This window comes from Bubalus bubalis, chromosome 9 (assembly GCF_019923935.1).
Source record: "Bubalus bubalis isolate 160015118507 breed Murrah chromosome 9, NDDB_SH_1, whole genome shotgun sequence".
Lineage (NCBI taxonomy): Eukaryota > Metazoa > Chordata > Mammalia > Artiodactyla > Bovidae > Bubalus > Bubalus bubalis.
In genome coordinates this window covers 71,312,559-71,336,421 of record NC_059165.1, presented here as the reverse complement: position 1 = coordinate 71,336,421, position 23,863 = coordinate 71,312,559, and the positions used below count along the sequence as shown (strand labels likewise).

General features: G+C 42.6%; 2 protein-coding genes and 1 pseudogene across 6 annotated transcripts in view; 1 reads left to right on the top strand and 2 right to left on the bottom strand.

Moving 5' to 3' along the window:
* The window catches only part of ZNF354A (zinc finger protein 354A), a 25,533-nt gene extending 7,231 nt beyond the window's left edge, over positions 1 to 18,302 (bottom strand). The window contains exons 1-4 of one of the 5 annotated variants that reach the window (XM_025292859.2): positions 18,162 to 18,302; positions 17,086 to 17,173; positions 12,291 to 12,417; positions 11,234 to 11,329 (exon numbers count right to left, since the gene is read on the bottom strand). In XM_025292859.2, coding sequence (XP_025148644.1) covers positions 11,234 to 11,329; positions 12,291 to 12,417; positions 17,086 to 17,118 — 256 coding nt within the window. In that variant the 5' untranslated portion in view covers positions 17,119 to 17,173; positions 18,162 to 18,302. Of the gene's footprint in view, positions 1 to 11,233; positions 11,330 to 12,290; positions 12,421 to 17,085; positions 17,174 to 18,161 lie in introns of those variants that run through there. The other 4 variants (XM_044947713.1, XM_044947711.1, XM_006075918.3 and 1 more) reach the window with 4 other exon arrangements.
* LOC102409934 overlaps positions 1 to 23,863 on the bottom strand; it is a 742,713-nt pseudogene that overhangs the window by 687,023 nt on the left and 31,827 nt on the right.
* On the top strand, positions 17,936 to 23,863 carry LOC102412032. The gene is made up of 3 exons (XM_006075919.3): positions 17,936 to 18,320; positions 23,486 to 23,606; positions 23,818 to 23,863. Coding segments are annotated over exons 1-3 (507 nt in total). The 3' UTR covers positions 23,819 to 23,863.

Genomic DNA, 23,863 nt, shown 5'->3' with positions numbered 1-23,863 from the left:
ACTTAACATGGTGAACAAAGTTTGTCATGATCTAACCTTTGCTCAGCTTGGAACTCATCTCCTTCCCCTGGCTTCTTGCCAGGTATGCTGAACTACATGCAATTTCCGGAGCCCTACATTTTTGTTTGTGTGTGTGTGTGTGTGTGTGTGTGTGTGTGTGTGTTATCTTTGCATATGCTGGAGACATCCTTTCCATTCCCAAATACTTATTAAGTGCCTACTATGGGCCAGGTAAAGTTCTAGGGAATGTAGAGAATGTGATGACTAAGAATTTCAGTCTTTAAGGAGCTTATACCTTGGTTTTGTGCTTGTGTGTGGGGGGGTGGGGGGGAAGGCGTGACAAATAATAAGTAAATAAATGACAACCATACGGATGTGTGAAGCAAGAGCTTCCTAGGCAAAGGAAACAGCAAATATCAAAGTGTGGTGACTTCTGAGACACAGCAAAGAGGCTGTGTGGCTACTAGAGCGCGTTGAGCATGAGAGAAAATGGTAAATACTATTGAAGCAATAGGTAGAGGCAAGTCATATAAGGCCTAACAGGTGATGTAAGGACTCTGGAATTTTATCCTGTGTATGCTGGGAAGTCACAGGCCATTACATTCTCACTCAAGTTGGCTACTGTGTAGAGAACAGTGTTGACACACAAGTAGAAGCAGGGAACAGGGAAGATTACAAGGTTCCTGTAGTTAAGTAGGTGAGAAAGAAGGTAGAAGTATATGGTGACTGCATTCTTATCACCTGCTAACGGAACTGGAATTGCTAGTTGACTGTGTGTGTTAAGAACTAAAAACTTAACACTGATTGTGCCAAGATGGAGACTATTTGGGATTTAATAACTACTTTTCACGGGACAGGAATAAAGCCCCACTGGAGTGCACAGCAGAGAAGGCAATGGCACCCCACTCCAGTACTCTTGCCTGGAAAATCCCATGGACAGAGGAGCCTGGTAGGCTGCAGTCCATGGGATCGCTAAGAGTCGGACATGACTGAGTGACTTCACTTTCACTTTTCACTTTCATGCATTGGAGAAGGAAATGGCAACCCACTCCAGTGTTCTTGCCTGGAGAGTCCCAGGGATGGGAGAGCCTGGTGGGCTGCCGTCCATGGGGTCGCACAGAGCTGGACATGACTGAAGTGACTTAGCAGTAGGAGGAGTGCACAGAAGAAACACTGGGAGAAACATCAAGTATAGAAATGCTTTTGAAACGTTTTGTTTAAAGGAGAATAGAAAAACAGATTTGGGCAGTTTTAATTTTTTAATGGAAGTAATTACAGCTACAAGGTTCCATACCAATAACGGGAAACTCATTTCACTCTACCTCAAGTGCCAATACCTTGGTCCAAAATTCATGTTTCCTGCTGAAGGGGACATGAGTCCTGGATTGTGGACATCCTAACTGTTCTTTATGATCTGTTTAAAGTTTCTGGTAAGTCTACAGATGTGTCTCCTTAAGTGCAGTTCAACTTCTGCTCTTCTCAAGAGTCAAGCCTAGGCCTGAGCTATGTCATAAACAAGGCTATAACTTAGGTCAGAAGTTTAGAGACCAGGTGATTTTCCCAATGACTACCACCCCAACTAAAACCTGTCATTAGGTCTAGATTCTTTTCCCTTGGTGCTTATGAATCTCTGTGCATCTCTCTTCAATCTTCTCTTCCCACATGATTTCATCCACTCCCACACCTCCGATGTCAATGACTATACTGACTCTCAAAACACTTTAGAGAGGTATTTCCAGTTGCCTGCTAGATTTTCCATTTGTGTATTTTTCTTTAAATTCAGTTTGTCCAAATCTGAAACCAGTGCATTCCTTTCAAACTTTTCTTTCTGTGCTTCCTAGGTCTGAATTATATCATAACCTCAGCTCCTTTGCCATAAATTCTTAGTTTCATCTCAGAACCTTCTCTCTCCTGCATTCCATGTCTAGTCAGTCATCAAATTCCCTTAAATTGTATCACTAAGATGTTCCTAACAACCATCATTAATACATCCAAGTTCAGGACCTTCTTACTCTATAGTGACTATTGCTATTGACCTTCAATTTAATCCTTTGATCTGTTTTTCACCTTTCCAATATTACTTCCTACCAAATTTAACCTTCTTACTATATAGAACTCTTATTTCAAAAAGCATTGATTGTGCTTTATTTAACTCATTCTTCAAATTTTTAAAAAGCACCTACAATATGTTAGGCTCTATCCTAGGTACACGATCCACAAGACATTTCAGATCTGGTAATGAAAAGAAACAGTTAACTTCTTGAAGGAGTTCACTGTTTTTGCATTAGAGACAAAAAAGGAGTAGGCAATCACATTGCAATGTGATAATTTATACAACAAAAACACAAGACAGAAATGGATACAAATGTGAGCTTAGAACAGCATCCAAACTACCCTCAGATAGTAGTGAGTGCAAGCAGGGAAAGCATATAGGTGTGGTCAAAAGTTTGGGGAAGAAATGTCTAAAATGGGATTTTAAAGGCTTAGCTATAGGTTAGATGGATGGGGTAGTGTGAAGGCTAAAGGCAGCATTAAAATCTTTGAACCCAAGTCAACTTTCCAGACCTATATCCTTCCCCACCTTATTCTACAGGTGGTCAGATTCAAAATTATTCCTATAAAAATGTCACATGCATTTGAAGTCTCAAGACTTTTCAGTCAGAGAACTGAGGGAGCTATTTGCTGAGAATTAAACATAATACCACAATGGGATAGAACTACACATCTGAAAATGTATTCCATAATGCTTATATATTCATGAAAAAGAGAAATGCTGTTTTAAAAATTTTGTTGTTTGTAATTCTAATTTTTAAAGCTTTGTATTACAGAAAATGTTCAACATGTACAAAAGTAGAGTGAATTGTACAATGAATGGCCAAGCCAGCATCGGCAATTACTAATGCTGTTACATTTATTACCTTTTTATGGGTAGAATCATATCACCAAAAAGATGTGTTGAAGTCCTAATTTCCAGTAACTCAGAATATGACCTTATTTGGTAACAGTAACTTCACAGATTCAATCAAGTTAAGATGGGGTGATTAGTGTGGGATCTAATATGACTGGTGTCTTTATAATAGGGAAATTTGGACACAGGCAAGCACAGAAAGATCATGTCAAAATACCCCTGGAAACACCAAATAACAACAGAAGCATAGACTGGAGTGATGCAGCTGCAACCCACCACAAGAAGGTAGGGAGAGGCAAGGAAGGACCCTATCCGGAGTTTCAGAGAAAGCAAAGTCCCACAAAACTGTGAGACAATAAATTTCTGTTGCTTAAAGCCACACAATCGTGGTACTTTGTTGGAACAGGCTGAGAAAGCCAAAAAGTTCATTCAGGTTTTTCTGTAAGATGTTATGGAAAAGCTCAAATAAACTTTTTGGCCAACCCAATATAATTCCCTTACATCTCTTCCATTAGAGTATGCTAAAGTATGCTAATGCCCTATTATATCATTTCATCAATATTTCAGAACACATTTCTCAAAGATAGGAATTCCACTTGTAAACACAACCACATACTTTTACTATATCCACCAAAATCAACATAATTGTTTGAAGTTATTTTTGCCTGTAAGATAGTAAATGTTCTTCGCTCAAATTCCAATGTGCTTCTCAGGGGTGGTTAAAACATCAATAAACAATTCTTGGATCCCAACTGGGTGTCCTACAATTCAACTCTAACATTATCTATAATACCTAGTATGCATGCTCAGCCATATCCAACTCTTTGTGACCCCAAGGGCTGTAGCCCAGCAGGCTCCTCTCTGTCCATGGAATTTCCCAGGCAGGAATACTGGAGTGAGTTGCCATTTCCTACTAAAACCTAGAGATAGTATCATATCCCACAGGTTATGGGCTCAGTTCTCTAAGACTTCCCCGTGCCTCCTTCAGACATCTGTCACAAGCCCAGGTTATCATCTGTACTTCTGACCAATTGGTTATAAATCAAAGGTTCCCACGACCCCTTTCTTAGGTTTGATTAATTTGCTATAGTGGCTCATAACTCACTTTTGCTTACTAGATCACCAGTTAATTATAAGAGGATATACCTTGAGAAAAACCAGATGGAACAGATGTACAGGGCAATGTATGGGGAAAGGGCATGGAATTTCTATGCCCTCCCCAAGTGAATCACTCTCCCCAAATCTCCACATGTTCAGCAACTCAGGAGCTTTCTGAATCTGTCCTTTTGGGGTTTTATGGAGGCTTCATTACATGGGCATGATTAATTAAATCATTGGCCACTGGCAACTAGTTCAACCTCCAGGCCCCCTCCCCTCCCTGGTGTGAACTAAAAGTTTCAACCCTTTCATCACATGACTAGTCCTGGAAACCAAATCCCATTCTAAGGTAGGGTCCAAGAGAAACATCATTAACATAACAAAGACAACTTTGGGACTCTCATCACCTAGGATTTCCCACAGTTTTAAGAACTGTACCCAGGTTCAGGGGTAAAGAATCCTCCTGCCAATGCAGAAGACGCAGGCTTGATCCCTGGGTCGGCGAGATCCCATGGAGTAGGAAAAGGTAACCCACTCTAGTATTCTTGCCCGGAAAATTCCATGGACAGAGGAGTCTGGTGGGCTGCAGTCCATAAGGTTTCAGACACACTGAGCACTCATGCACCAAATATATTTTTTTAATTATAAATCATAACACTGATATAAACCACTAAGGATCTTTATTTAAACTGCTGTGATTTAAAGGCAATTGAGATAATTCTTTTCTATGTGACTAAACCAATGACATGATATACTATTAGAGTCATTTGTTTCATTTTGCTTTTAATATTTATGGAACACTTTTTCCAGTTTTATTTAATACTATCCTTATTCTCTTAATCTTTTTTGTTTTTCTTCTTTCACCTTACAGGTAACCTTTTTTATTGATACGTGTGTGCGTGCTAAGTAACTTCAGTCATGTCTGACTCTTTGCAACCCTATGAACTGTAGCTCATCAGGCTCCTCTGTCCATAGGACTCTCCAGGTAAGAATACTGGAGTGGGTTGCCATGCCTTCCTCCAGGGGATCTTCCCAACCCAGGGATGGAATTTGTGTCTCCTGCACTGGCAGCTGGGTTCTTTATTGATCTGCTTTTATCTTTTTCTTTTTTAATACAAGCAAATACACACTTTTTCTTTTTTGGTATCTCCTCTTTTCTTTGCTATCTATATTTTTCCTCACTTAGTAATATTATCATCCCACAATGGAATTTATAGAGATCTCCCCTCATTCCTTTTCACAGTTGCAAAGAATTTCTTGGTGAGAATGTACCCAGTTTATTCAAGCAGATTTCTTTGATGGATAGTTGGATTAACTGGGTTAACATTACCCAAAGCCACACACGATCAAAATCACCTCTTCTGCCTAGAAGAGAGCCAGCCGAAGACCATAGAACTACTCCTTAGAGTGAGAAAGCGCTCTATGAACTGACATGCAAAGAGCTTCAATATGTACCAAAGTGAAAGGGGTAGAATAATGTATGCTGTATAATATAATTGGAGTGGACAAAGGAAAAAAAGAAATATGTATTTATATTTCCATATAAGAGCTCTGCCAGCTGCTGCTGCTGCCTCCTCATCACATCTCACCTTCCATAGTATCCTACATGTGTTCATTTCCTCATGCACCTCTCATGGGCTCATTTTTGGCTTCTGTTCTTACCACCACTCTCTTTAAGGCAACGATGACCTCCATGTGAAAAAAGCAAGACGTGCTCTTCAGTCCTCACCTAACTCACGTTTCAGCAGCAGCCAAGAATGACTCCTCCTTTTCACTGAGAAGTTCTTTGCCTAAGCTACAGTAGGCAGCTGCCGGAGTTCTCGGCCTGAGCTCGCCTCCACATTCTCCTCATGGTCCACCAGCCTCAATTTCCTTTGCAGCTTTTCAGTCTCCTTTGTGCACTCCTTTTCCTCTACCTGATCTTTAACCCTTGGAGTTCCACAGGGTTGAGTCCTAGGCCCCTAATTCTTTTTACTCTGTACCCTTTCCACAGGCCAGGTTCATCTACAGACATATTCTAGGCAAGACTTCTCTACTCTCCATACCTAATTATACAACATCCTACTCAAAACAGCAATTAGATGTCTCAAAGACAGCTCAAATTCAACATGCCTAAAACTGAATTTATGACTATTCCCTCCTTCCAACCTGTATAACTTATAAATGGCACCTGTTGTTTCTATAAATGGCACCAGTTCTGAATCAAAACTTTAAAAGGCATCCTTCATACTTCTCCCTCAGTTAATCGATTACCAAGACTTGTTTCTTCTAACATCTAAATAAGTCTCAAATTCATTTAATTTTCCCCACCTCTACTGATATCATCCTTTATGAGCCTTGACTTCAATGACACTAGACTCCTGAGTTTCCTTCTATAGTACACCTTATCTTTATCATCCCTACAGGTTCATTTCTCTCTACCTAGCCATGAAATGCCAGAGTTTCTCTAGATTGAGTCCTATTCTCTTTCTTTCTCTTGCTGTACCCTGAATCCACTCTACAGGTTAACTCAAACTCAAGCATTGCTTCAATTATCTTTTAGTGACCGAGTCTTCACATTTAATGCTCAGTGTATATTATGAGGGATGGAACTCTAAATCTACTAGGCTATTTGACATCTTCACTTGAATAGCTGGATCAACCAAAAGATGATTCAATTTAATTCATCTAAAACCATATTTATACTAACCCCCAAATTTGATCTCCTAGCATCACTATCTCAGTGAATGATATCACTGTCCTTCCCAGAATAGGCCACAAACCAAGCGAAGCATCCTTGACAACTCCCTCTCTTCTATCTTCCATATCTGATCCATCTCTAAGTCCTGCTGCTTTTATCTGCCAAATACCTCTGAAATCGGTTCCCTTTTTTCTAGCTCTGTCACCACTACCTAACCAAGTCATTCATGGATTCACTAGCTGGAAGCTGACTCTAACCAAGCACTACTTTAAGTACTGAGGAGATGGGAATAAATAAACAGACAATCCAGCATAAGGGAACTTACAATCCAGCATAAGGAACTTACAGTCCAGAGTAATAGCAGATAATACATAAATATGTACTATTTTGCAGTGAGGAGTACTCAGAGAAAATAAAGTATGGTGAAGGAAAAAAGAATGTGGAGGATAAAAGACCATGTTCAGATGAGCTGTGACTAATTGATAAAGTGCAAACTGAGCTGAAACCTATATAGTACAAGGAAGTGAGTCACATGGGCTCCTGGCTGCCAGGAAGAAAAATGGTCCAGGAGAGGAAAAAGCAAGTGCAGAGGCCCTTACATGGGAGCCTGTTTGGCCTGCCTGACAAACTACAAAGAGACCAGGGTGATTAGAGTTCTCCAATACAGGGCAGAGAGGAAAGAGATGAAGGTGAAAAGGTAGCCAGAACCAGACCACAAAGGCCTCTGAGGGCCATGCTGGGGGCTTTATATTGTGTTCTATGTGACAGAAGCCACAAGAGGCTTTGGGCATGACAGTAAGATAACCTGATCTACATTTTAAATAAACCATTCTAGCAGCTACAAGGAAAAAAGATATTGGTGGCAGGAGGTGAGGGCAGGGGACAAGAACAAGACTAACTTAAACATATTAAACACACTTTCACCTTGTAAGGAATCCACTGTTTAAAACCACTGCATGCTCTTTAATTAGACTGCTGCTATATCCTCTACAGCACTTCTCTGCAAATTAGAAAAAGACCCCTACTCTCTGTGCAGATGCAGCCCCAACAAATCGAAGTTGCTGCCTTCAAAACAAGTTGAAGGCAGCCCACAAATGACTGCTCAGCTGACCATCTGGCCAGGTTCAATCTGCCCTGAATTCTTGCATAAATACAACAAAGGAAGAGAAAAAAAAAACAAAGAAAAGCACTTTCTCATTGGAGGGAATTGTTTACCCAGATCATCATTGGGTTTTTAAATTTTTGAATTAAAGAATATTTTTACATTGGGTGTAAACCAAACTCATGAGATGTTCAAGTTGATTTAATCACATTATTCCTGTATGTGTGTGTATATATATATACCACTGTGTACTATAGCAACAATCTAATGAGACTGCTCCCTGAAAGGAAAGCTATGACAAATCTAGACAGTGTAGCCCATATAGTCAAAGCTACAGTTTTTCCAGTAGTCATGTATGGATGTGAGAGTTGGACCATAAAGAAGGCTGAGTGCCAAAGAATCGATGCTTTCAAACTGTGGTGTTGGAGAAAACTCTTGAGAGTCCCTTGGACAGCAAGGAGATCAAACTAGTCAATCCTAAGGGAAATCAACCCTGAATATTCACTGGAAGGACCGATACTGAAGCTGAAGCTCCAATATCCACCTGATGCAAAGAGCCGACTTAATGGAAAAGACCCTGATGCTGGGAAAGATCGAAGGCATAGGAGAAGGCGATGGCAGAGGATGAGATGGTTGGATGGCATCACTGACTCAATGGACATGAGTTTGAACAAACTGTGGGAGATAGTGCAGGACAGAGGAGCCTGGTATGCTGCAGACCATGAAGTCAAAGAGTCAGACATGACTGAGTGGCTAAACTATTATACACACATACACACATATACATAATATTTCAGAAAACTGATTATAGACTTTGGACTCATTTCTTAAGTAAGAGACTCAGATGAGATGTGTACCTTTTGAGCCATTCCCTCCTATCTCTCAATATAAAACATATGGATCCAAGGATGACAGTTTTTTTTCCCTTTTTGTTTGTTTTTCCTATTTATGAGTAGTTTTGAAGTGAAAATAATATTTTAAAAAACATATTTGGAGGCAACTAGAGATCCTAGGTGGAGAAGGCAATGGCACCCCACTCCAGTACTCGTGCCTGGAAAATCCCATGGATGGAGGAGCCTGGTAGGCTCCAGTCCATGGGGTCGCTGAGGGTCGGAAACAACTGAGCGACTTCATTTTCACTTTTCACTTTCATGCACTGGAGAAGGAAATGGTAACCCACTCTAGTGTTCTTGCCTAGAGAATCCCAGGGACGGGGGAGCCTGGTGGGCTGCCGTCTATGGGGTCACACAGAGTCGGACATGACTGAAGCGACTTAGCAGCAGCAGCAGCAGCAGAGATCCTAGGAGTCCTACCTTGGAAGCATAAGCTTTTCTGTCACTGGTTGTTCAAAGGGTTGGTTTTTGGCTCTGGTCTAGAGTTAATAATCGAAGTGTTCCAAGAACATCCAGGTCCTTAACCTGAGCTCACAGGGAAGTGAGTTCCTCTTGAAAGGAAATTGTTCTGAGGGTACTTTAGCCCAGGAAGATGAGGGATTCACCAGGGGTGCAGGAGGGATGCGACACATGCCAGCACTCCCAGGACACCCCATCTGACTGCCACCTTTGACCAAAGAGAGGAAGTTCATTGCATCAAGAGAAACGCACACACTGGTTGGCTCTGACGTCTTTACTTCCTCCAGACACCCACTCAGAGTTTTCCTGCAACATCCCAAACCTGAGAAGGACTCCACATCTCTGCCAGGTGGCCTTGGGGTCTCTCTGGACAGCTTTGGACTCCAGTCATACTTTCTATTCAGTTTAATCCAACTAATACTTCACTCAGGAAGGGGGACTCCTCATGGATCAGAGTCTCCTGAGGTGAAGGGAAAGGGAACAATTCTTCCTTTTCTTAATCTGATCTTTCATGCCAGACTCAGCCCACATCTCACAGTGGGACTGATATCCTTCCTAACTCTCCACTGGTTCCTTGCTGCCTGAATTCTCTGTTTACTCTGTGGTGGTCTCCAGAAATTCCCACAAAATTAGTGTATTTCTCCCAAATGACAGTTAAAAGATATAAACAAAGACAAGTGTGGTTTCTAGCTCAAAAGATCTCATCTTGTACAATCTCACTTTAGGAAGAAAGTGTTCTAAAGGTGTGTGGGCTTTAGGGATGGATATAGCCTGTCCTGCAGTCCATCTGCTGGTGACTTCTTCTCAGGCTCAATCACAGATTCTTCCTTCTTAACCCATCTCATAAACACTGAGGTTTCCTAGGACTCTTGTCTGCTCCTCTATTCCTTTACCTGCACAGTTCAAGGCTTCAAATGCCACCTTTGCACTAACGCCTCCCTGACCTCCCTATTCAGTTCCAACCCATAAATTCTTCTACAGCTGTTTACCAGTAACCTGTACCTGTATTTTGCTCACATCTCAAATGAAACCCATCCCATACCAAACTTGCCCTATACCGTTAAAAAAGGGCCCCCTATTTTTTCCTCCTGAACCCACTGCATGTGCCTTCTAGGTAATGTCTTGCCTACATTATGCAATAATCTCCAGAAGGTTCCCACCTCTAGTTTTTCCTCACTTCAAATCTAAGCCCAACAATGTTTCTGAAGTGACCATTCTTATTAAATTAAAATTACAAAATAAGGACTTAATTAATATATTGTCTGTGAAAATTTTAATTATATTACATGTAAATAAAGTCACTTTTCATCATGTCCATTCTCAACCCTAATCCAGATGGAACTAGTTACCAGGTTAGGTGTCCCTGACTTTTCTCTCAGGACTTAGACACCTAGTATGCATACAGACAAACATACATGTAAGTTTCCCTAGACATAAATGGTGACATGTCATAATCATGCTCCATAATGCGCTTTTTAGTCCCTTACATGCCTTGGAGCTCTGCCTCCACCAGTGCTCTTGCTCTATGACTGTGGTGTTATCTGCCAGTGTAGGTGTGCTCAGCGTCTTTAGGTATGATTTTACCGAAGGTTATCTATAGTGTCTCAGACTGAGGCCATTTTTTCTAGAATATGAAGGACCATATAATTCTTCAGTTTAAAATCCTTGAATTTTTTCCAGTCAACCATGGACAGCTCCCATCCCTAAGAACTGAACCAAAGTGCTTCATAGTGTGGCCCCCACCTGGCTTTCTAATCTATTTCCTTCCTCATCTCTTTCTTTTCCCATGACCCTGGGCTTCAGTCAGAATGAATCTGCTGCAGTTCCTTCAATACACTAAGCTTGCTGAATGAATACCTGAAAATGCGGCTCTCCTCTGAAACAACAGGAAAGAATAAGAAAAAAGATCCTGAGAGATTCACCTGTGAAGTATCAGAGAAACAGAGGAAGCTTGCAAATGGGGGCCTTAGCATCCCTTCTCTACCACTTCTTGAGCACTGAGAAGCCAGAAAAACTTCCCTGACCAACATCTTCAAGTCACAAACCCACTCATTTACCAGACTGCTGCCTGCAGAGATTCCCCACCCACTCACCTAGAGAGGAGCCTCCAGGGCTTTCTTTCTCTACCTTCCAGGGATCTTCTCCTTGCTGCAACAGGGAGATCACTTTGGGTTTGGGAAATAGGAGTCCTGCTCATAGAGCAAAAAAGAAAACAAAAAGACTTGATTTTGCCTTGATGCAAAGAAGAATCTGAAATCTGAGTAGAAAACTCAAAGGATGATACAAAGAACTTCTGTGGGGTGTTTAAGTTGTGACCCCACGATGTGAGCGGGTATGTTAGGGTAAAGGCAAGGGACAATGCAACATTTAGTTGTATGTCAGTGAGGCATGATAAATGTACAGCCTTGATTAATAGGCAAAAACAGTTTTCTATACAAGAGGGAATATGCATACACTGTTAAATGAATTGTTATACATACAGACTAAATTAACATTTGTAACAGGTATCTATGGAAAGGATTATGTATCAAGAAGCTTGTCTAAAATGAGAAAACACTATCTGATCCCTTTGAAAGATGGCAGCGGTCAGCAAACTATGGGTCTCATATGCCAAATCTAGACTACCATCTGTTTATGTATGACTCTTGAGCAAAGAATGGTTGAAAAAAAAAGAATATGTTACAGAGACCATATATGGCCCACAAAATCTAAAATACTTACTCCCTGGCCCTTTAAAGAAAAAGTTTGCTGACCCCTGTAAAAGAGAATTGAGAAAAGCAAGTGTTGGGTCAAAGAAGAGGGTTGAGGGATGCTCTGTTAAGAGATGAGCAAACACATCATAGCTCAGTCTCAGAGGGAAAACGAGGGAAGTGCCTACAATGAGGGAATTTCTAATGTGCAGCTCTGTAGACTGTCCCATCCATGGGGCAATTCCATGCCTGTGAGGGGGAAAAAGTTTTTCAGATTTATTTATGGAGATCCAATTTGTACAGTGCTAAGGCAAAAAAAAAAAACAAAAAACAAAAAACAAACAAACAAAAAAAAAACCTCAGATAAAGTTTTTAAATGACCCAGGGCTTTTATCCAGGGAATCAGGTACTGAGGTATCCAGATTTCTGAATTCTGTATCTACAGGGGAAATTTCCTTACCCAAGGAGACAAGATTACTATAGTTCTCCAGCATCACATCTTGGTACAAGTTTCTCTGAGGAGGAGCCAGCTTTTTCCACTCATCCCGTGTAAAGAGCACAGCCACATCTTCGAACGTCACTGACACCTGTAGAGACAAGCCATCCCAGCTCAGCCAGGACCACCCATCACACAGGGTGAAAAAGGTGGCAGTGGGTAGTAGATGGGCTACCATGAAATGCTTCTATACTATTCTGGGTTGTGAAACTTCCAGATCATTTGTTTAATGAACAATTGACCTGTGACAAATATATACTGAGCAGCATGAAGTATGAACCAGGCCCTGTTAACCACTACAAAAGATGTGTGGAACTATTAATGCCATTAGTGGGAAGGTCATTTAGAATAATCTTTCTAATGGCAATTTGATAACACACATTACAAGCTTTAAAATGTGCATATTCTTTAATGCTCCAATTACTGTATTTGTTTGATAATGAACAGTGAACAAAAATGTACATAAAAGGATGTTTATCATCATCCTAGTAACAGCAAAGAAATGGAAACAGAAATAATCACTGAGAGGAATTAGTTTACTTAACTTAAGGCACTATGTTTGTGCTCCCTAAAACTTGAAGACAGTAACAATGGAAAGTAAAACAGCTATCATTTATTGAAAGCTTTTTTCAGGCCAAGTACTATTCTTAGAGCTTTATATTAATCTTTAGTATAAACCTTTATTTTGTCTTCATAGCAACCCTAAATTGTCTCCATTTTACACATGAGAAAGCAAAGGAGAAATTTACCCAAGTCACATAGCTGGTATGAAGGAAACATCACTACTCTTGTAAGTCTCTTCGACTCTAAATACAGTACTATTTCACTTTTGACACCAGATGTGGAGGGTTTTCCATACACCAAGCAATTGTGCAACACCAGCTGGGTGTCTTACAATGATACTCAATTCTGACACTGAGGATAGTGTCAGATCCACAGGTTAAAGGATCAGTACCACAACACTGGCCCCTCTTCAGTGTCAATCACAAGTCCAGGTTGTTACCTGTGTTTCTGACTGACTGGCTATAAATTGGAGGTTTCCACAACCCTCTCCTAAGGTTTGATTAATTTGCCAGAGTGGCTCACAGAACTCAGGAAAACATTTACTTACTAGATTACTGGTTTATGATAAAAAGAATGTAACTCAGGAACTGGCAGATGAAAGAGATGGACAGGGAGGGGGTGCACCATGGACTTGCCATTCTCTCTGACTCTTTAAATGTTCACCAACCTGGAAGAACTCTGAACCCTTTTGGATTTTCATGAAGGTTCATTACATAGGCATGAGTGATTAAATAATTGACCATTAGCAACTGATTCAACTTTCATCTCCTAGGGTGGTGGTGGGTATAGGGAGGCAGGACTGAAAGTTCCAACCCTTTAATCAAGGTTCCCTAGCAATTAGTCCCCATCTTTAGGTGGGGTCCAAAAGTCACCTCATTAACTCTGGTGTGATGAAAGGGCTTGTTATGAATAACAAAGTACATCCATTTTGCCTTCATTGCTCTGAAGTAATTTCAAGGATAAAAATCATTTATTACTAATCACTTAGGAAATCACAAGGGTTTTGGAAATTATTTGCCAGAAACAAGGACAAAGACCAAATATATCCTTCATATTATAAGTCACAATATCACAGCTGGTCAGTGGTAGAGATAGAATTCCAATCCAGGGAACATCCAAGGCTTCATACTTAACCACTCTGCAAAACTTCCTCTCAACGCCTATCTAACAGGGTTAAGAAATACATGAGATAATCCATACAGTGAAGATAAACAGTAATGATGTACGCAACAATGTGAATGTATTTAATGTCAATGAATTATATACTCAAAAGTGGTTAAAGTGGTAAATTTAATCTTATGTATATATTACCACAATGAAAAATTAAAAGAGATTAGATCTGGTAGACAGTGCCTGAAGAACTATGGACGGAGGTTCATAACATTGTACAGAAGGTGGCGACTAAAACCATGCCCAAGAAAAAGAAATGCAAGAAGGCAAAGTGGTTGTCTGAGGAGGCCTTACAAATCTGAGAAAAGAAGTGAAAGGCAAAGGAGAACGGGAAAAATATACCCAATTGAATGCAGAAGTCCAGAGAACATCAAGGAGAGAAAAGAAAGTCTTCTTAAGTGAACAATGCAAAGAAAAGAAAAATACACACATACATATGTACATAAATAAATAATGAATAAATAAAGGTACATAGAAAATTATTCTGAAGGCTGCATACCAAAGGAATGACCATTATTTTGTCCAGGGGATGTTGGGGTAAGAGTGATTTTACTTTCTTTTTTATGTATGTATTTTTTATTTTCTGAATTTTTAAACATTAACATGCAGTGCCATATAATAAGATAATTTATTGGCACAGGGGAGGGATACAAGAAATGATCTTTGCCCTCAAAAGAAATAACAATCCAATTGGCAGACAGGGAAAAATGCATGAATAATTTGAGCAATGAAAGAAAAAAGTGTTGCTGGACAAGACTATATACCATTTCCTAGTTTAATCCTCATTTTAGAGATGAGGAACATAAGATCCAGGGCACATACTTTATCCATGGCAGAGACAAGACAGTAACTGAAGTTTTCTTTTAACCCAGCACTTGGTGGGTATACTCTCTCTCTGGTCTTAAATGTCCTGTCACTGAGTTTTATACACAAGTCCACACAGTACTGATGTACGGGCAGCAGATGAGGTTAGGGAGAAATGTCATATAGGACTCATACATATGGACAGAGAAGATCTGGGGCAAGAGAGCAGCTTGGCTCTGCTGGAATGGAATGTGAAAGCCTTAGAAGAAAGTAACCCAAATGTGCAAAGGCAGGTCCTAGCCATAGCTGCAAAAGATCAACCACCACATTTCATGGGTCCAGAAAATATACAACATCCCATTGCAGACAGCTCTGGTAACTTGGGGGTTAGGCTTGCCCTGTGTTCTGAAAAGAGGTACAAGAGGAATGACTGGACAATAACCAACATGAACTTAGAACCTGGGTTTGATTTCAGATTACCTGACTTCGTTGAGCCTCAGTGGCAAGTGTAAAATGGGGGTAATAACTTCTACTTTGCTATAACAGTGAGAATAAAGCTAAAGCCCTTGGGATATTCCCTAGCAACATTATCTATTATGGTTAGATGAGGAAGGACACTGTACAGTCATTTCTATGTACCAACAATAATAGTATCATATATTATATTAATATCATTCAGCCACCACAACCATCACATGCTGCTGCTGCTGCTGAGTCACTTCAGTCATGTCCAACTCTGTGTGACCCCATAGACGGCAGCCCACCAGGCTCCCCCATCCCTGGGATTCTCCAGGCAAGAACACTGGAGTGGGGTGCCATTTCCTTCTCCAATGCATGAAAGTGAAAAGTGAAAGTGAAGTTGCTCAGTTGTGTCCAACTCTTCGCGACCCCATGGACTGGAGCCTACCAGGCTCCTCCGTCCATGGGATTTTCCAGGCAAGAGTACTGGAGTGGGGTGCCATTGCCTTCTCCCAACCATCACATACTGAACATCTATTATGTGCCTGGCCCTGATCAAAACTTTTTCCACGCACTAACTCCCAGGATCCTCTCATCTATGCTAGGAGGTAGGTATGGTTGTTGTTTTCTTTTCACAGGTGAAGAAACTGAGGCACATTAACAGCAACAGAGAAGATGGGCACAAACCTGGCCATACAGCTCAAAAGAACCACTCATAATCACTGTATACCCTGCTCTCCACTACCAATATCCTATGGAACTCTCACTGCTGCTTCCTGAGGAGTCTTCTCTCTACTCTTGGAGTCAAGAGACTACTCCATCTATGTCCCCTCCAACATGGTTATCCTTTATTTTGCACACTGGCTCACCTGGATGGGGTCCCACTCTCATTTTCACAGCATAAAGATGAAATGGCAGGTCAAGATCAGTTTTCAAGACAGTGATGGAAACAAGCTGCATGATCCAGGTTAAGAAGGAGAAAAAACTAAAAACTACAGACTGGGCAAAGCCTTGGAAAGTATCATGAGGATTCTCAGAGGTGGAAAGAAAAAGAAAAAGAAAACCATTCTGGCTAAGGGTAGGGAGGGGGACATGAATGAACAAAGGGAGTATATCAGAAAGGAACTCTGTCAAGAGTGTGTGTTTGTTGGTTCTGACCCCAAGTGGTATAAAACATGTGGTATCTTACTTCTCAAACCAGTAATCATATAGTAAACTGAGGTTAATGACTAAAAGCGCACCTATTAGGGGAAAAAAAAAAAAAGAGAAACACTAGACATGGATGCGGAGAAGGCAATGGCACCCCACTCCAGTACTCTTGCCTGGAAAATCCCATGGACGGAGGAGCCTGGTAGGCTCCAGTCCATGGGGTCGCTAAGAGTCGGGCACGACTGAGTGACTTCACTTTCACTTTTCACTTTCATGCATTGGAGAAGGAAATGGCAACCTACTCCAGTATTCTTGCCTGGAGAATCCCAGGGACAGAGGAGCCTAGTGGGCTGCTGTCTATGGGGCTGCACAGAGTCGGACACGACTGAAGCGACTTAGCAGCAGCAGCAGACATGGATGGGGAAGGGTGGGGAGGGGGAAGGCAAATATTCTCTACAGAACCCATCATCCACCATGGTGGACCAGTTGTAAGAGTTCTTTCAAGAGAAAAGGACTTGAGCTCCAAATCCTGGCGAAAACTGTATTGGGTAGAGAATTTTACTTTGAGGGTTAAAAACCCCACCTGTCCCTAAGACTTGAGATGACAACTCACCTGAGACCTTGCTTCCCTCTGTTCAGTAGCCATATCTTCTTTCTGGGCAGTGTCCCCTGAGGATGGGTGAAGTCTCCTGAAGCCAGATCTGAGGGAAGACAAAGCGAGCCAGGAGGAAGCCCCTTCTGTTTTCCACCCCTCTGAATCAGCAGCTCTGAATCATTTACACTCCCTGAGAATGATGCCAAGTGTCCTCAGAGAAGGAAGTCAGAAGCAGCCAGGGGTAGACAGGACCAGACAGAGGAGCTGGGTCATCCTGTTCCAAGCCCAGCTCTTTCCCTGGCTCCGTGAAAAACGTCCTAGGACTCAATCAGCAGCAGCAGCAACTCCTTGAGCCTCATGAAGTGCCAGGCACTACCTGCATTACTGAGCACGGTTGACACTGTCAGCTCCCATTTTACAGATCAGGAAACTGAGGGCAGAGTGGGAACAACTTGCCAGGGAGGCTGGCATCTGCTCTAAACTCCGTGCGTGCATATGTGACAACTTTTCTGCACTTCGAGTCTTCCCACCCAACTCGTCCTCCTCCTTGCAAGGAAATAATTTCCAGATTTTTAGAGAAAACTGCTTTGGAAAGGGAAAGCATCAGTTCTCCTATGGCGGAGGAGGCTGCTGTCTTGAGAAACGAGGTACAGACAACCAGAGACCTGGATTCCAGTCCTGATTCTGCCACTGGGGGAAGCCGGCGATTCACTTCTCAGGCAAAACAAGCCTGTCTCTAGGGAGAGCAGCGGCGATGGTAGGGGAAGGAAATTATTTTCTCACGTTCACTGCCGGCCCAGAGCAATTCAAACGCCGGAAGAAGCCGGGAAGGTACCGCGAGGGGAACCTATCTGGAGGAAGCAGGAGGATGGCTGAGCCCGGCCAAAAGAGAGGAAGTGTCCGACTTGTGGCGTTCAGGGCACGTCTGTGGGAGGCGGTGGCGTCAGGAGGACAGAGCCCGGATGCCCGGCCCTCGGCCCGCTGGCGCCCACAAAGGCCCAGCTTGCTCCTGCTGGGCCTGTGTCCCGCGCCCCGACGCATCCTCCCGAGGCCGGGTCTTCCCTCCCGCATCCCGCCGACCCTCCGCCGCTCACCTCGCCTAGGCCTCTGGGGTTCCGTGGGCTGCAGGCGGGAGGCTCCGGAACTGCCAAAGCCTGACAGCAGCTTGGGGTCTGGACTCGCCCGAGGTGCTGCCTGGGCCAACCTCAGGTCGGGTGGCTGCTCACGCCAGCTGCAAAAGCTGGGCACCCCAAGTAGGTACAGGAGGGGCGGGGCAGGGACTGTCGCTATACCCCTCTGGGAAATGTAGTTCACGTGAGAACCCAAGGATTCTGGGACGTGTAGTTCGCTGAGTTTGTCTGCGAGGAGACGGCTCGTTGAGCTTCTTACTCGCACAAACCCAGACCCCTGTTCGTTGTCTCGCTTTGTGGGCTGCTGACTCCTGGGTTCCCAGTTCTTCCGCGAGGAAACGGACGTTCATCGAGGACAGTGTCTTGTAGCTCTGCATCTGTGTAAATGATAGGTCAAGTAGACCACCGTCAAGAACAAACCTATTTCCCCTAAGGTCTTTCAACAAAATTAGCTGTAAGGGAATTAATGTCTAGGCTACAATTTCCATTGTTCTCCTGAGCAAGGACGGTCCTCTTCTCTTTTAATTCTCTTCAAATAGCCCTCTTCCCAGTCACCAGAGGACTCTTAAAATTATGCAGTGCCCAATGGTGTTTAACTCTCTGGAGTACCACAATCTAGGAATATTGAAATGAGTCTTTTCTAGGAAGACTTCTTCCCTGATTACTGAAAGACCCTACATATGGGACTTCCCTGTCTTCAGTCATGTTTCTCTTAAAAATGGGGTTTACAGGCCCTAAGCGGGAGAAGGTGAGTACTCTTGCCTGGAAAATCCCATGGATGATGGAGCCTGGTAAGCTGCAGTCCATGGGGTCGCTAAGAGTCGGACATGACTGAGCGACTTCACTTTCACTTTTCACTTTCATGCATCGGAGAAGGAAATGGCACCCCACTCCGGTGTTCTTGCCTGGAGAATCCCAGGGACGGGGGAGCCACCTATGGGGTCACACAGAGTCGAACACGACTGAAGTGACTCAGCAGCAGCAGCAGGCCCTAAGCAGGCTCTGGAACCAGATACTTCAACAATATGCCAGTTGTGGTAATTTAATAGTGTCTTCTCATCTAGTCGGGGCTTCCCTGATAGCTCAGTTGGTAAAGAATCCGCCTGCAATTCAGGAGACGCTGGTTCAATTCCTAGGTCAGGAAGATCCAGTGGAGAAGGGATAGACCACCTACTCCAGTATTCTTGGGCTTCTGTTGTGGCTCAGCTGGTAAAGAATCCACCTGCAATGTGGGAAACCTGGGTTTGATCCCCAGGTTGGGAAGATCTCCTGGAGAAGGGAAAGGCTACCCACTCCAGTGTTCTGGCCTGGAGAACTCCATGGATAGTCCATGGAGTCACAAAGAGTCGGACACGACTGAGCGACTTTCACTTCACTTCACTTCTCATCTAGTCAACAAACCATCGAATAATGCACTGCTTTTAAGAAAGAATGTATGGTGAGAACAAAGCAATGAGGGCTCTGATAAAGACAATATTGAATGGTTAAAATGGCACATACCCACTTTTTTTTTTTTTTTAAAGCAAGCATTGTTCTTCTGCAAGAGATGATGTGAGAAATATTTCTAAATGGATGCCACCAGAGAACCATAATGAGCTTACTCATTGAAGTCAACTTTGTCTTCAGCTCTGCTCAGTATTCATCTACAGGAGAGGATGTTAAATGTCAGACCTGTCTTTTTTTTATAACACCCACCAAACTGTAAACTCAGTTGTGACACAGTTTACCCGGAGATTCCATGGACAGAGGAGCCTGGAAGGCTACAGTCCATGGGGTCGCAAAGAGTCTGTAGAGTACATCATGAGAAATGCTGGGCTGGATGAAGCATAAGCTGGAATCAAGATTGCTGGGAGAAATATCAATAACCTCAGATACACAGATGATGCTATGCTTATGGCAGAAAGTGAAGAGGAACTAAAAAGCCTCTTTATGAAAGTGGAAGAAGAGAGTGAAAAAGATGACTTAAAACTCAACAGTCAAAAAACTAAGATCATGATATCCAGTGCCATCACTCCATGGCAAATAGATGGAGAAACAATGAAGACACTGACAGACTTTATTTTCTTGGGCTCCAAAATCACTGCAGATGGTGACTACAGCCATGAAATTAAAAGACGCTTGCTTCTTGGAAGAAAAGCTAGGACCAACCTAGACAGCATATTAAAAAGCAGAGACCGTTCTTTGCCAACGAAGGTCCATCTAGTCAAAGCTATCGTTTTTTTCAGTAGTCATGTATGGATGTGAGAGTTGGACTATAAAGAAAGCTGAGCACCAAAGAATTGATGCTTTTGAATTGTGGTGTTGGAGAAGACTCTTGAGAGTCCCTTGGACAGCAAGGAGATCCAACCAGTCCATCCTAAAGGGACTGAGTCCTGAATATTCATTGGAAGGACTGATGCTGAAACTGAAACTCCAATACTTTGGCCACCTGATGTGAAGAACTGACTCCTTGGAAAAGACCCTGATGCTGGGAAAGATTCAAGGCGGGAGGAGAAGGGGGCAACAGAGGATGAGATGGCTGGGGAGACAGAGGATGAGATGGCTGGATGGCATCACTGACTTGATAGACCTGGGTTTGAGCAAGCTCCGGGAGTTGGTACACAGGGAAGCCTGAGTGCTGCAGTTAAGTTGCCAAGAGTCAAACACAACTGAGTGACTGAACTGAACTGAACTTACCAGGAGAGGGCATCAGATGCTGCAAGTTAAGGCTTCAGTCCCACAAAACTGTCCCACACTCCTAGGCCCACCCCCAATTCAGACACCAATCTCAAGTTTAGGTTGTTATTTGTGGCTCTAACATACTGGCTATAAATCAGAAGTTTCTTCGCCCTCTCCTCCAGTTTGATTAATTTACTAGAGCAGCTCACAGAATTTGGGAGAGCATTTTACTTACTAATCAGTTTATTATAAAAAGGTATTAATCAGTAACAGCCCAATGGGAGAGATTCATAGGGCAAGGTATGGGGAAAGGATGCAGAGCTTTCTTGCTCTCTCTGAGGACCACTCTTCCAGCACCTCCACAGATTCACTCTCTGAACCCTAGTCATTTTGAAATTTTATAGAGCTTTCATTACATAGGCATGATTGATTGAATCATTGGTCATTGGTGATTGAACTCAATCTCCAGCCCCTCTTCCCTCCCCTGAGAATGGGGTGGGGCTACTTTCAACCCTCAAATAACATTTGGTCTCTGGCAGTTAGCCCTCATCCTTAGGTGTTTTCCAGAAATTACCTCATTAACATAAGGTCTGCTGCTGTTTAGTTACTCAGTTGTGTCTGACTCTTTACAACCCCATGGACTATAGCCCACCAGGCTCCTCTGTCCATGGGATTTTCCAGGCAAGAATACTGGAGTGGGTTACCATTTCCTTCTCTAGGGGATCTTCCTAACGCAGGGGTCAAACCTGGGTGTCCCACATTGCAGGCAGATTCTTTATCATCTGAACCACCAGAGAAGTACCAGAACATAAGATCTGGTGTGGTTGAAAATGGGGTGTTATGAATATCAAAAGACACATTTATCACTCTTTGTTGTCGTTGTTGTTTGACTCTTTTCCACCCCATGGACTGCAGCACACCAGGCTCCCCTGTCCTTCACTATCTCCCGAAGTTTGCTCAAACTCTTGTCCATTGAGTCAGTGATGCCATTCAACCACTTCATCCTCTCTCACCCCCTTCTCCTCCTGCCTTCAATCTTTCCCTGTATCATGGTCTTTTCCAGTGAGTCAGCTCTTCACATTAGGTGGCCAAAGTATTGGAGCTTCAGCTTTATCATCAGTCCTTCCAATGAATATTCAGGGTTGATTTCCTTTACGACTGATGGGTTGGATCTCTTTGCAGTCCAAGGGACTCTGAAAGGTCTTCTCCAACACCACTTTTAATTTCGTGGCTGGAGTCACTGTCCACAGTATGAGGAGCAGAAGGGATGTGTGCTCATCTTCTCTGCAAGAACACCAAAATCTCAACTAGCTACTGAACAATTGTTACTGAGTCAAAGCTCGCTCTGCTTGCTGCACGACAGGCCACTGAATCTGAGAGAGGAGGTGTTGAGACAAGGAAAATGACTTTAATTGGGGAGCTGGCAGACTAAGAAGATGGCAGGCTAGCACCTCAAAATAACCATCTTATTGGGGTCTGGATACCAGGTTCCTTTATAGATTAGAGAGAAAGAAACAATGAGGAACTAAAATCAAAAGGCAGAATAGAGAGGGAGAGGCAATGGGGAAGTAAACCGAAAGGGTCTTCAGTCTTCCAAAACATCTCCAGGGGAATGTCCAGCCTTTGGAAGGGGTATGTTAATCTCTTCTATTCACAAGTGGTCAGGGACAAACTATCTTCATGAGCTGAACAAAGGCACGTTAGTTTACAGTCAAGCAGAGAGGCTGGGGCCTCCAGGCAAGCAACTGAGTATGACTATAATAATAAAAGCAGTGAAAAGCAAGTCAAATAAACAGTTTCCAACATGGAGTCAGAATTGGCTTCCTCCCTGCAATGCAACCATTGACAAGAGGATGTTGGAACCCACTGAAAAAAAGACACTCCATGTCCAAGGACAAAGGAGAAGCCGAAATGAGATTGTAGGAGGGGTACAGTCCTGTTAAAATCAAGCCTCATACCTGCAAGACTCTTGGAGGCACAAACAAAACCTTGCGCACACCAGGATCCAGGGAAAGGAGAGGTGACCCCCACAAGAAATTGAACCAGACCTGCCTGTGAGTGTTTGAGGGTCTCCTTTGGAGGCATGGGTCAGCAGTGGCCTGCTGCGGGGACAGAGGCACTGACAGCAGCAGTCCTGGGAGGTGTGGTGTTGTGGCGTAACTCCTCTTGGAGGAGGTCATCATTAGCCCTACGATACAGCCACAGGCAGATGATCCACAAACTGGAGAACAGTTATACCAAAGAGGTTCTTGCACTGCTGGTAAAGGTCTAGGCCCCACAACAGACTTCCCAATCTGGGGATCTGGGAAAGAAACTGGGAATCCCCAGGGAATCTGACTTTGAAGTTCAGCAGAATTTGATTATCACTTAGGAAGTCCCAAGGGTTTTGGGAAACTGGAAGAAGATCATCATCATATATACATATATATATAAAATATATATATATACTTGTTTTATAAATCACAATATCACAGACTAGCCAAAGCAGCAACTTTCAGCAGTCCTGTTAATGATGCTTCTTAGTTTATCTATTCTCTTTTTTAACTGCAGATTTTTAAGTGTACATTTTCATAAATGTTGATAAATTTATTTGACCCCAATTAAAACACAGAACATTCTCATCATCCCAGGAAGTTCCTTTAAACTACTTGCCACTCAGAACGACCCACCCAGAAGCAAACACTGCTCTGCTATCTTTTGCCGTAAATTAGTCTTGCCAGTTCTAAAACTTCATATAAATGGAACCATGTGGTATGTACTTTTTTGTGTCTCATTTCTTTCCCTCAACATGATATTTATGAAATTCTTTTGTATTAATTTTATTTAATTAATTTGAATTTAATTCTTTTGTATAATTTTTTCTGTGTATTGATATTTCTTTTTATTACTGTATAATATTTTATTGCACAAATGTACAATGTTTATTCATTCATCTGTTGATGGACATTTGGATTGTTTTCAGATTGTGGTGCTGGAGAAGACTCTTGAAAGTCCCTTGGACTGCAGGG

Coding starts and splice junctions, on each gene's coding strand:
- LOC102412032 (XM_006075919.3), top strand. CDS start 17,936: ATGGCTGAGCCCGGCCAAAAGAGAGGAAGTGTCCGACTTGTGGCGTTC. Junction 18,321..23,485: donor GCAAAAGCTGGGCACCCCAA/GTAGGTACAGGA, acceptor TCATCATCCCAG/GAAGTTCCTTTAAACTACTT.